Consider the following 12429-nt stretch of genomic DNA (forward strand, 5'->3'; position numbering starts at 1 on the left):
TGCTCTGGTAGCAGCTGGGTGGGTTGTTTAGGCTGATTTTGGAGCAGTTTGGAACAGGCTGTGACCAGCACAGGAGGGTTCACGGGCTCCTCCCACACAGGTGAGCCCTGCAGCCCTCCTACCCAAACCCTACCTGACAAAAAGATTTTCCTGAAAAAGTAGGGCATAAAAAGCTAGGTTATTGATTTGGATGCCAAGCAGTGTTTGTATTTACATACCTAACAGACAGGACCAAATTGCAGAAATCGTGCAAAAGATACTCTTAACTTTCCATAATCTGCTTGATCTTTAACTATCACAGATTAAATAAAAAGTCAACCCACTCAACACACATGTGCTGGTATAGAGTACTTCAAACCTAGCTGCATTCTTCCAGGACCCTCTTTCTGAGGGCTTTACAGTACTAGGTAAAATAAGCAGCTGCGCTGGAAAGCAACACTGAGCAACTTAACCAGAGCAGCTTTTTATCACACTTTGAGCGAACAGAATAGTTTAGCAAAAGGTAAAACTATGATCCAAAGTAGAACTTGAAAGTAAAAAAGAGCTCATTTCCAGAAGAATAAATCCATGTAAAAGTGTAAGCTTTAGCTCAAGTATATATGATGGTCAAATTTACTTTTTTTTTTTTCTTTTCTAGCACAACAGGGAAGCAGTTGAGTGTCCGGATTCTGAGACTTCTGAGAGAAGTCTTTTCATCACCAAATTATCACATTAACATATGCATTAAAGCTGTAGATCTTTTTCTGCCTAGCAAGTTGAAAAGCAAGATGAATCTGAGAACTGTTTAAGTTGAAAACATTAATTACTAGTCTGAAAATCATTATGCATACAGATTCACTACTGTTCACATCAGACCCTGAATTTAATTTGGCCATTAAATTGTCAAATACACCAAAGATATTACACTTTTGCTATGTGTGAACCAAGTATTTCCTTTTACTTATGTTCTGTACAAGGTAGATCAGCAATTAATGATAGAAATACTCTTTGTTACAACACACTCTGTTATTTTTTAAGCTCTGCTGCCTTCATGGTTGGTGGACTTGGCCTTTCAATTTCCCATAGTGTTTCTTTTTCTCAGACTCTTGAAAATTATGTATAGTACCAGATAATCTCAAAACCTATTAATAAATTGAAATACTTCCATGTAATATGTTTTATTTTTCACCAGGCAGCTTAAGGGACATAAAGGAGCAGATAAACAAACATTTTGCAAAATTAGCTGTTTGAAGAACTATACTGTAAACAAACTAGAACTGAGTAATGTTTGTGTTTATCAAATAGCTTTCCAAACATAAATTGTTTATTCTGTGTGTTCATTTCATAAGAAATGAAATAAAATTATCCTTACTTTCTATGACTACATCTTCCACTTTAGGGAGATTACCTTGTCCACCAGCCATAAACAGAGAGCTGAGACTAGAAATTTGCTTCTGCAACTCCAAAACCTCAGCAAATGTAGATATTTGTTAGCTGACAGCTGTAGAAAGACTCAACTACAAAAAGCCACAGAAAGAAATTACTTTGAGCTGCAGTCAGCCAGTAAGGCACAGTATAAAATTGTTACCCTTCAACTCCAATTTTTTTCTTTTAAACAACTGGAGTCAAAGAACTTGTAAAGCCATTAATAAGCATAGATCTCTTTATGTAGATCCCTTTATCCTCTCAGTGGGACACCCAACAGAGGGCAACATCACACATTTTTACACAGCATAACATACCAATACACGTCCTAATGAGCAACCCCTACTCCTTGCTCCCTCTCAGAACTAAAAGTCTGCAGCGAAAATGTGGCAGAAAGCCAACCTTCCAGGCTCCAGAAACACTCTTTTCAGACATGTATGGCTGGATAAGGACTCACACTCATTTTGTTGAGTCTTAGAACTCTAAATAATGCAATATGTGCATACTCAAAAAAAGATTATATTTAACTTTGAACTAGACAAATGTATGCATATAATCATTGCATTTATGCTTATTTTGCATGCAGACCAACCTCTGCAATAGATCTAACCAGAAGAATTTATTGATTCACGTAGCAGATGTGCCCAGCTCACCTTAAGATTCTAGGAACAAGTTCATCTGAACTCAAAAGCTGCTTATCTACTCAGTATCCAAGTCTATAAAAGAGAAATGAAACTGCCTGAGCCTTCAGGCAACCTTTGTTCTCAAATTTTTAAATCAGTATTCTCTGCTAACTATTCAATATTGTTTCCCTGCTCTAAGTTAAGCCATGTCCCAGGCTTCTTGTTGTGAAGCCCTCAGAGCTCTAATAATACAGCAGTGTTGGAAACTGCCTAAAAGTCTCTTCTGTCAAAGTGTCGCTCACTACATTACTAAAGAAAAGTCACTTTAAAGTTAGACTGTTTGTTAACAAGAGTGAGAGCAGATCTGAAAGGATTAGGATTTCCATTTTTATGGTTAGTTCAGAACGTTAGCAGACTGCTATTCAGCCTATTTCGAACTAGCTGAAAAAAATAAATCCCTTACTGTAAAAATTTTATGTTCTTGAATTTTTTCATCTCAAAGGAAAGGTGTTAGGAGACCTGAAAGAAAAAAAAAATCTATTTCTGTTTGGCTGAAAAGATTTTGCTCAATTTCTCCTTCTGTCTTGGGGGAGGCGGGGAGGCAGGGTGGAGAAAGGCCACTAACTCTGCAAAGCTTCCCTCCCATGTATGTGGGCCACACACAGCGTCACGGCCCTCAGCATCCCTGCCTGCCCACCTAACTTAAAACCGAGTGAGAAAAGGAGCCCAAATGCTCTAGAGAGCCACTGAATCCAGAGCAGCACAGCTGGCCGCTGCCAGACTGGGCTTCAGGTTGAGGAGCACTAGCAGGTATGCCGCACAACACGTGCCACAGGAGCCAGAGGGAATCATGTAAGCCTTGAAGTTCAGAGCTCATCAGGGTTTTTCTGATATTCAAAGCCTGAATTATTACTCCAGTGAGCTAGAAGTGGTGAGGAGGGCATGCGAATTAGCACGTGAACATTAGCAAACGCACGGTGTATGCAAACGCTGGTAGTGTCCCTGGTCTGGCACAGCTCTGAATGGGACAGTGTGATGTCTTCTCTGTTTCCTGCAGTAGCATTCTTCAGGTATGGATTTCCTGAAATGTGCAGAACTTCTTATTTTACCCTCAATGGGGAAAATGGCCATGTATGTGTGTGTGTGTGTATACATATATATATATTTATATACGTATCTCACACCAGGGGAGATTTCTTTATATTCTATTTTAAATCTATGAATTTTGTTGGAAATTGCAACATTAGTCAAAAAATGGTATTGCCATTTTTCGTCTAAGGCTTTTCTATTCCTTAGCACTCCATGACCCATTTCTTTCTGGTAGGTCTCTAGTTTTTTGTCAGATCACCCACCATCCTGCTACTCTTGCATTCCTCTACAGAGCCGCAAGACATCTGACAGAAAAATACTTGGAGGTAAACTCTCGAGCACTGCATTGATCAGCTTTTAAAAAACAACCTTCTCAAACCATCAATTAAAATTTACTATGTGTTTGGAGGATGGTAGGTAATTTTCTCCAGTCACTTAATCTGTATAATAACTTCAAACAACAGATCTCCTGTTATGGATGTTTGAGGTAAAAGTATGTACTTCTTACAGATGACAGAGTGATTCTTTGCCAGCTCCTGCTCGTAGGTCAGGCTAATTTGAATGTGAGTGCACATGGGCCTAATGTTGTTGTTCAGCTATGTTTTTTCCCAGCATACAAAAAACTGAAGTATAACCTTAAATGCTGAGTCATTTTGTGGATGTGATTTAATCTGAATAATAATCTGATACAAACATAAGGCAGCAAAAAGCCTGCTGCATCTCACTTCACCCAAAGAGTCAGTCTGTTACTCCTTCCACCATTATTGAAACAGAGCCAGTTTGTCTGTAAACAACTCTTATAGCAAGAAGAGCACTGTATATGGACATCGGGTGACTGGCAACTTACAAAAGCGAGGACAGTTAGTATCAAACAGTTACCTGACAACAGGAAAGTCCAGGGGACAGCTTGATGAGGAAAGGACTCCCCAAGTGAGACATGGCTATCTCGGTGTTCCTCCGTTGTGATCCATCAAAGTAGATGAATGCTCCTGTAAACAAATTCAGAGAAATACATCCAACATCCAATGGCAGATAGTCACCTGAGAAAATTAACACTCCCTTAAAGGCCTCTGCAGGCATATGGACCTCATTCATACATCTAAACACATGGATTGGCATTCCTTTCAATTCAACCTCAGTAGGTTCAGTTCATCCTCTCTAGGAGGATGTTGTACTAGACTATGACAACCAGTATTTATATAGGTAAAAGACAAAACAGAGTTGCTAAACGCTCCTGCTGTTCCTCCCCAAGAAAACTAACATGCTTTGAGTCCACAGATGAGGAAAGAAGGGCAAAATAAAAACAGTCGTTTCAGCAGCTTGGGTTGCTAAAGCTACCCTGTCATAGTGTCTGCAAGCACTTAAAGCTGAGGAAATAAATACCAAGCAATACAAAGCAAGTTCAAACGCTGCTTCTGCAAGAGCTTTACTGTGCAGAACGCTCCCACTGGATGCATTCTTTCACCTGCCCTCTTCAGGCAAAAGCCTGAAGACCGCAATCCACCAAGCACAAATGCGACCTCCCATCCCCTGCCTCTCCACTCCCAGCACAGTCTTGGTCTGAGCTGGAACACAGAGCGCCCAGGAGATCAAACAACATAGACCTCAGCTGGGATCCCTAAAAGACACATTTTAATTGGCTTCAATAGCATTACAAGTAGAATTTAGAATTAAATTAATTTCCTTTAAGGTGCAGTATTCATTCTCAGCACAGCACAACCGATTTTAAGAAGGCAAACAATGTTGCAAATCATGGGAGCCAATGGAAAAAGCTATGTTTTCTCATGGGGACTACAGGCTTGACATTGTTGTCTGTGCTAGTGGGGATGAAAGCTTAATTAAAGATCTAATCTGAACTCTGGCAAACGAACTGCCTTTGGATTTGAACTACAGCAGATGTGGTTCAGACAAAGGTAGGAAGGGATAAATATCTTCAAGGGGCCCTAAAGCAGCATATTTTGAATGCCGTCAGTGCTGCCTTCACTGAATACTGAGACTTTTTCCATGAAACTCTATGCAAAACAGCACTAAAGGCTCAGTCTTGTTTGCACATTGATATTATACTTATTGCCTTACATCTTGGAAAATCAGCTATTGTGCTGCCACAACTATACTCCCTAGCCATTTATTTCCCATGGATATATAATGAAGCAGAGGGTTAGGTCCAGCCCTGAGTTAATAATCACATAGATTTACCAAGAGTGGCACAAAGAGGTGATCGCTACAGCTTCTTGTACAAACAGGCATGCTTCACTTTGCAATGCAAGGGCAGCTCCCCTCGTTGGAATACAAGGGTACTTCAAAGGAGATACTCTCTTAATTTGCGGCCGAAGCTCTACAATAGCCTTGTTAAGATCTTCATTATCCAGATTTTGCTGCTATCCTCCCCAGGAGAGAAGAGATACGAATGCTCTACAGTATTACAAGCAACTACTGCAACCTGAAAGACCGTATTCCTGATTTAGTGTTGGCAAAAACTTGCTAAAAGAACCTCATTCCCTTTCCGTAAAGAGAGTAACTAGAATATAGGAGACTTAAAAGCAGTGATGTGGTTGACACAGGGTGCAGTGACAGATGGGTATAAACTCTCTGAAAGACCTTTGCACTGGCTTATGTGGGTTGAGAGGGTTGCACTATACACTAACTTAAAGATCTGCTTGAGGTAGGTGCTTCAATCTGCAGCCTACAACTCTTTATGTATGGAGATATGAATCTAATTTGAAATGAGTTGGTTTGGGTACGAAAGCAGCTTAAGTGCAGAAGCACGTACATCAGTCTGGGCTAATTTAACCTGCTTTTAGTAAGCATAGCAGATGATGGTTCTTCAGGTAGCCTTCAAGGACTGACTGTACTACACCTCAGGCCTCTTCAGGACCTAGACTGTGGGAAAGACATATCATAGGGCCCTTCACAAGAGCTATAAGTATTTGGAAGCTGTGACTCTTAGTTCTTTACTAAGGGAACGCAGTTTGAAGGGAATGCAGTTTAAAAGGAGTGCAGTAAGGCACACCTAGTGGCATTTACTCTAGAGAATGACAATAAAATAAAATATCAAATAGCTACTCAGGAAGTGAGCAGCAAGTGTTTGGTGCACTTGGAGAGCAATGGAAAAGATGGTATATGATCATGCAGTTATAGTTAAGATATAGCATGCCTACACATGCTCACACTCCTCTATGTTTGCTCAGGCAAATTTTAATCCTGGAATTCCTTTATCTTTGAATGCTTGTGGTGCAATGGTTACATTTCATGTTCCTTTAACATGACCCTATGAGGTGTGTAGAGATCTGGCTGTGACATAATATATACCATTTTTAAAATTCTTGTTCTCCCTCTCCAATATCCCTACTCAAAGTGATATTGGACCATAATCCAGATTTTAAATAATCCAATCTGCTCTGTAAGCAGCATAATAAATATATTTTTAATATATTAAACTCATAAAATATTTGTGAAAATTATTTGACAATGACAAACATGCTAGGCGGTTTCACAGAATCGTTTAGGTTGGAAGGGACCTCTGGAGATCATCTAGTCCAACCTCCCTGCTCAAGCAGGATCCCTTAGACCATATTGCCCAGGATCACGTCCAGACGGGTTTTGAATATCTCCAGCGAAGGAGACTCCACTACCTCGCTGGGTAACCTTTTCCAACGCTCTGTCACCCTCACAGCGAAGAAGTTTTTTCTCAGGTTCAGATGGAACTTCCTGTGGTTCAGTTTCTGCCCATTGCCTCTTGTGCTGTCGCTGGGCACCACGGAGAAGAGACTGGCCTCATCCTCTTGACACTCCCCTCTCAGATATTGTACACGTTGATGAGATCGCCTCTCAATCTTCTCTTCTCCAGGCTGAACAGGCCCAGCTCTCTCAGCCTTTCCTCATAGGAGAGATGCTCCAGTCCCCTCATCATCTTGGTAGCCCTCCGCTGGACTCTCTCCAGTAGCGCCATGTCTCTCTTGGACTGGGGAGCCCAGAACTGGACACAGTACTCCAGGGGAGGCCTCCCCAGGGCTGAGTAGAGGGGCAGGATCACCTCCCTCCACCTGCTGGCAACACTCTGCCTAATGCACCCCAGGAGACCCTTGGCCTTCTTGGCCACAAGGGCACTCTGCTGGCTCATGTTTAACTTGTTGTCCACCAGCACTCCCAGGTCCTTCTCTGCAGAGCTACTTTCCAGCAGGTCAACCCCCAGCCTGTACTGGTGCATGGGATTATGCCTCCCTAGGTGCAGGACCTTGCACTTGCCTTTGTTGAACTTCGTGAAGTTCCTCTCCGCCCAGCTCTCCAGCCTGTCCAGGTCCCCCTGAAGGGCAGCTCAGCCTTCTGGTGTGTCAGCCCCTCCCCCCAGTTTAGTATCATCAGCAAACTTGCTGAGGGTGCACTCTGTCCCTTCCTCCAGGTCATTGATGAATATATTGAACAAGACTGGACCCAGGACTGACCCCTGGGGGACACCACTAGCCACAGGCCTCCAACTTGACTCTGCACCACTGATCACAACCCTCTGAGCTTGGCCATCCAGCCAGTTCTCAATCCACCTCACTGTCCACTCATCTAGCCCACACTTCCTGAGTTTACCTGTGAGGATGTGATGGGAGGCGGTGTCAAAAGGCTTGCTGAAGTCCAGGGAGACCACATCCACTGCTCTCCCCTCATCTCCCCAGCCAGTCATTCCATCAGAGAAGGCTATCAGATTGGTCAAGCATGATGTCCCTTTAGTGAATCCATGCTGACTACTCCTGATCACCTCCTTGTCCTTCACATGCTTTGAGATGACCTCCAGGAGGAGCTGTTCCTTCACCTTTCGAGGGATGGAGGTGAGGCTGACAGGCCTGTAGTTGCCTGGCTCCTCCTTCTTGCCCTTTTTGAAGACTGGGGTGACATTGGCTTTCTTCCAGTCCTGAGTTTCAGTGTTATATAGCACACCATAATATCATTTTCATTTTGGAAAAAACTTTAAACCAGTCCTCTGTTGGAATCAGCTTTTTTCAGTGGAATGCATTTTATATCAGTTCGGGGCTCATGGTGGAATAACTGTTCCAAGGATATTACGTTTGCTCTATTTGTCCTGAACAAAACTGATAAATTTACCTGCACTCTGCAAAAAGCTGCAGTGAAAATTTTGTCCAAGTATTTTTTCAAGAATGACTTCTGAGTGAATATTGAATATAAAGGTGTTTATTGTACATGTGAACAAAGCTGGCTGTGTAAGTTCAATGGGCAATATTTGAAAAAGTTGAAAGCAGCACACCTCATTGACTGTCCACCAAAAAGTGATGGTTGCAAAGGCACAGTAACCAAATCACAAAGATGAAATCTAAGAAAGAGCAGGGCTGAAAGATCAGGTCTCTATAATATGTTACCTCTGTTATATATTTTTAATCTAAATTCATCAGTCTGACATCCTTTAACAAGTATGAACACTCATCACAGAAGGAGAAAAATAAATAATAATAAAAAAAATCTCACCATGTTCAGTATTAGTTGTATGATCCTGGTCACGGAGTCTTGCGTCAAGGGGAGCCTGTCCTTTCATTATATTCCACTGAGCATCAGCGGTACTTAGTGGCTTCCATCCACAAAAGTCAGTTTCAAAATTACACATAGTATAATTAGCTATGGTGAGAACAACAACAGTGAGATATCATTAAGATGTGTTTGATGCAACAATTTAATGCCGAAACTATTGACATTTTATCTTTGGATGTAAAAGGAGTTTTATCAAAGAATCATTGGCATGTTTCACTGAAATCTGTATTGCTTAGCTAGGAAAAAAGTTTTAATACCCATGTAACAGATCAAGCAGGCCCTTCCATTCTTAATCATCAAACTAAGAACTGTAAAAGAAACTACGTATAAAAGAACCAGCTATGTCCCGAATAGAGATGATACCTGTAGATAGGGTCTCAATAGATTTGAATTCAAAGTTACATATTTTTGAAATATAAACTGTATTAGAAAGTTGATCATGAATGTAGGGTAAAAATTCAAATGTATTTAGTACTTTAAACACATTGAAAGCAAAGATAAATTAAGCTCATGTTTAAGTTATTTTTGAAAATGGAATTTAAATTTATTATTTATTTAGGTCTTCTGGAAATTGTTGTTGCCATGTAAAATGCCACGCAACTGCAATCAAATTTTCTCAGTTGCTATAGATTAGGCCAACATAAATTGTATAACACTCTCACATTCTCTTTCATTACTTTAGCTAAATTAACTATTTTGATAATAAAGTATTATAATCGGTGAGAGTTTTCTTTCCCAGTCCAGAATAGCTTCACAAAGTTCTGCACTTAATTCTTTGGGTTGCTTACTGCAATTATAAAAACTGCTTTGGAACTGTACATGGCACTCTCCAGACTTCACGGCACATTTACCCCATCATATCAGCCTCATTCACATTTATATGCATTACTGCAATTTTCAGATTTTACAAATACAAAATGAAATACAGCTTTGCTGAAGCACCACAGTAGTTATATTCTGCAGTAATGTTCTTCCTGTCATAAAGAGGTTATTTAAGCCAGTAAGTCCCAAGGTAGGAAATAAATTACAATATCAGTATCTCTTAACTAGATTCACTATGTAACATTAAAATTCAATGGAGTATGCTTTTTTCTATTTAGTGCAGTATATTAGTTAAACATGAAACTTATTTAACTTCTTTAATTGAAGAATGTTTTTGCTTTTGACAAGATATCTTGTTAATTTGACTTCAATTGCTAATACATTAAGGTAGAATATGCAAATTGATATCCAACTCTAAGCTGTTGTGCTGTACACTAGTTAAATACAATGTCTAGGCATTGTACTTAGCTAAGCAGTCTTTTATATAACAAATGTGACACAAACAAGCAAATATTCTTTGCTTAAACATCTCTTTCCTCTGGCCTCCTCATCCCCGCCAAAGGCCTTCTGCATAAGAAGCTGACTGAAGTGACTGCACAGTAATATCCAAAAAGACATCAATAATTGACCATGTAGATATTAGGAACTTTGTTACACACTAAGACATCAAAAGCCTGTTCTTAGAAGGAAAATCTCAGGCCACAGTTAAAATAACTGTTTAAATCTGAAAGAGAAATCAAGATGGCACTAATGATTAATTCATATTTTACAGATTGATAAAGTGTCTTACTGTGGGTAAGACCAGAAAAGTCATTATGGCAATATGAATAACAGCACCTTTCACATGCTGATGACATCAGATCCGTTGTCATTTAACATAACTCAATGCTAGGTTAACAGTTTTTCCCTGGATCATAGAGAAAAGCTGACAAATTAAACTATATTTAAAATTATATACTAATAAAGCGGGCAAAGCAACAAGGATGCACTGAAGACTAAAGCGCATCACTGTCCTTGCCAGTCAACAGGAAAGAAGTGTGGTGAAATAATCATCTTTTACATTGACAGCCAATAGTACAATTTTTCAGCATCATTATTTTGCCAGGAGGTGGCTCCAGATTCTTTTTCTTAAGAACACTGGGTTAACATCATCCCTACCTTTGTCACCTAACAATGACAACTAGATCATTTGAAAGATATCATTCACAGATGTGAGTGCTTTATGATCGTATACAGGCACTGACATCCCTGTGTTTGCATGATGGAGTCCAAAGCACATGAAGAGGGAGAACTTTGCCCACACCACATTTAGATAACGACTCCCACAACACTGCAAAGTCTTGCACAAGGCTCCCTTAGTCTCCGTGGAGATGGCAACAACTGAAAATGTAGCTCCAACTTGAAATATAGAATTTCTTACTCCAAAGAGTAGTTAGTTTTTGAGACATGCCTAACCTGTGGGTTGGTTCTCAAGTGAACTGTGAAGTGTTTGTCTCATGCTGCTGAAGCCCGAGCTTATAATGAAAATATCCCACTATAGTTAAGACCATCAAAATGTATATTCCTGAAACCACCAAAAAGCTTTGCGGGAAAACTGTTCTAGATTAACAGTAAGGGTCAAGCCTGAAAGGCATGTACCATGAATGGACCTCATTCATGATCTTACCTATTCGCGTCCCTCGTTGATCTAAAATATTCTTTAAAGATCTGGTCTTTAATAACACTCGTTACGACTACCTTACTGAAAGGTGCAAGATGAAGGCTGAAGACTATTTTTATCCAGTTGGAGGCTGAGGGAGAGAAAGGCTGGAAATGCATCTGCACTAACATTCATAATTATATTATGTTAGGGATAGCAAATACATTCAATAATATTCTGCAAGTAAGATAATAGCTTCACTCATACTACCAATCCATTTTGACCATTCAGGCAGGAATTTCAACTTTTCAATAAACATTCTCAACATTAGGCACTATTATACCTGAATAAAAGGTATGGATATATTTAGAATTTGCTATCATGAGAGCTTATTAATGACACTACTCTCTGTTTCTTTCCAAAACATCAGAAGAGCTCATTGTTGTCAAGTACCTTTGATTTTAGCCTTGAACGTTATTTTCGCTCCAATAAAAGGTACTGTCTGGTTGTCAAATGGCAAGCAATGGAAAACTGCCCCACAACACCCAAAAGATACAAATTAGAACACAACGAGAACAGAATGCCAAAAAAGATACATTATGATGATAAACTGCATAGCCATTATTATAAATTGTAGACAGAACTGGCAATTTCTTTTGAGTTCCCGTGTTTGCAGTTGGGTTTAATATCACCTAAAGCTAAATATTCAGCTGTAAATTCATTTTCTGGGTAACTTTCTCAGGCTTTATATTTATATATGTGTGTATGTATGTATATGTATATATGTGTATATATAGATATGTGCATATGTGCATATACACACATATATAGGAGTTTCTTGGATCCACTGTTTCAGATTAAAAGCTAGAGGGAAAATCCACATAAAGATTTTCCTGAAGTCAGGTTGTAGAAAGGTATTCCATATTTTAAAAGCAAAATTTACAGCTTTACTGGCCAAACTCTAGAGAGTTCATGCTTTGCACAAAGAACTTCAGATTTGCCCGTAGCTGGCTTTTGTGTCAATCTTAAGTCTTTTGAAATCTTAATGAAAATTCACTTTAAGTTGAAGTCATAAGCATCAGTTTTGTTACAATATCTTGCTTTTTTTTTTTTTAAAGGTAATGGTTTTCAAAACTACAGAAATGCTTTTAAATTCCTTATTCTTCCCTTTTCACTAAGCAGATACCAAAACTTTGAGACCTGCAGTTTGTTAAGACCAGCATTAACATGCATTGGCATATTCTTGGGATAATTTTTCATTTAAAATAAAATTTTTCCTTTTATTTTATTCCTCAACAGAGTAGGAAAGAAGACAGTAGGCAA

General features: G+C 39.5%; 1 protein-coding gene across 3 annotated transcripts in view; it reads right to left on the minus strand.

Moving 5' to 3' along the window:
• MALRD1 (MAM and LDL receptor class A domain containing 1) overlaps positions 1 to 12429 on the minus strand; it is a 292727-nt gene that overhangs the window by 241730 nt on the left and 38568 nt on the right. For all 3 annotated transcript variants that reach the window (XM_068934618.1, XM_009673718.2, XM_068934619.1), the window contains exons 10-11: positions 8586 to 8732; positions 3996 to 4105 (exon numbers count right to left, since the gene is read on the minus strand). In XM_068934618.1, coding sequence (XP_068790719.1) covers positions 3996 to 4105; positions 8586 to 8732 — 257 coding nt within the window. The remainder of the gene's footprint in view (positions 1 to 3995; positions 4106 to 8585; positions 8733 to 12429) is intronic.

This window comes from Struthio camelus, chromosome 2 (assembly GCF_040807025.1).
Source record: "Struthio camelus isolate bStrCam1 chromosome 2, bStrCam1.hap1, whole genome shotgun sequence".
In the NCBI taxonomy this organism is placed as follows: Eukaryota; Metazoa; Chordata; class Aves; order Struthioniformes; family Struthionidae; genus Struthio; species Struthio camelus.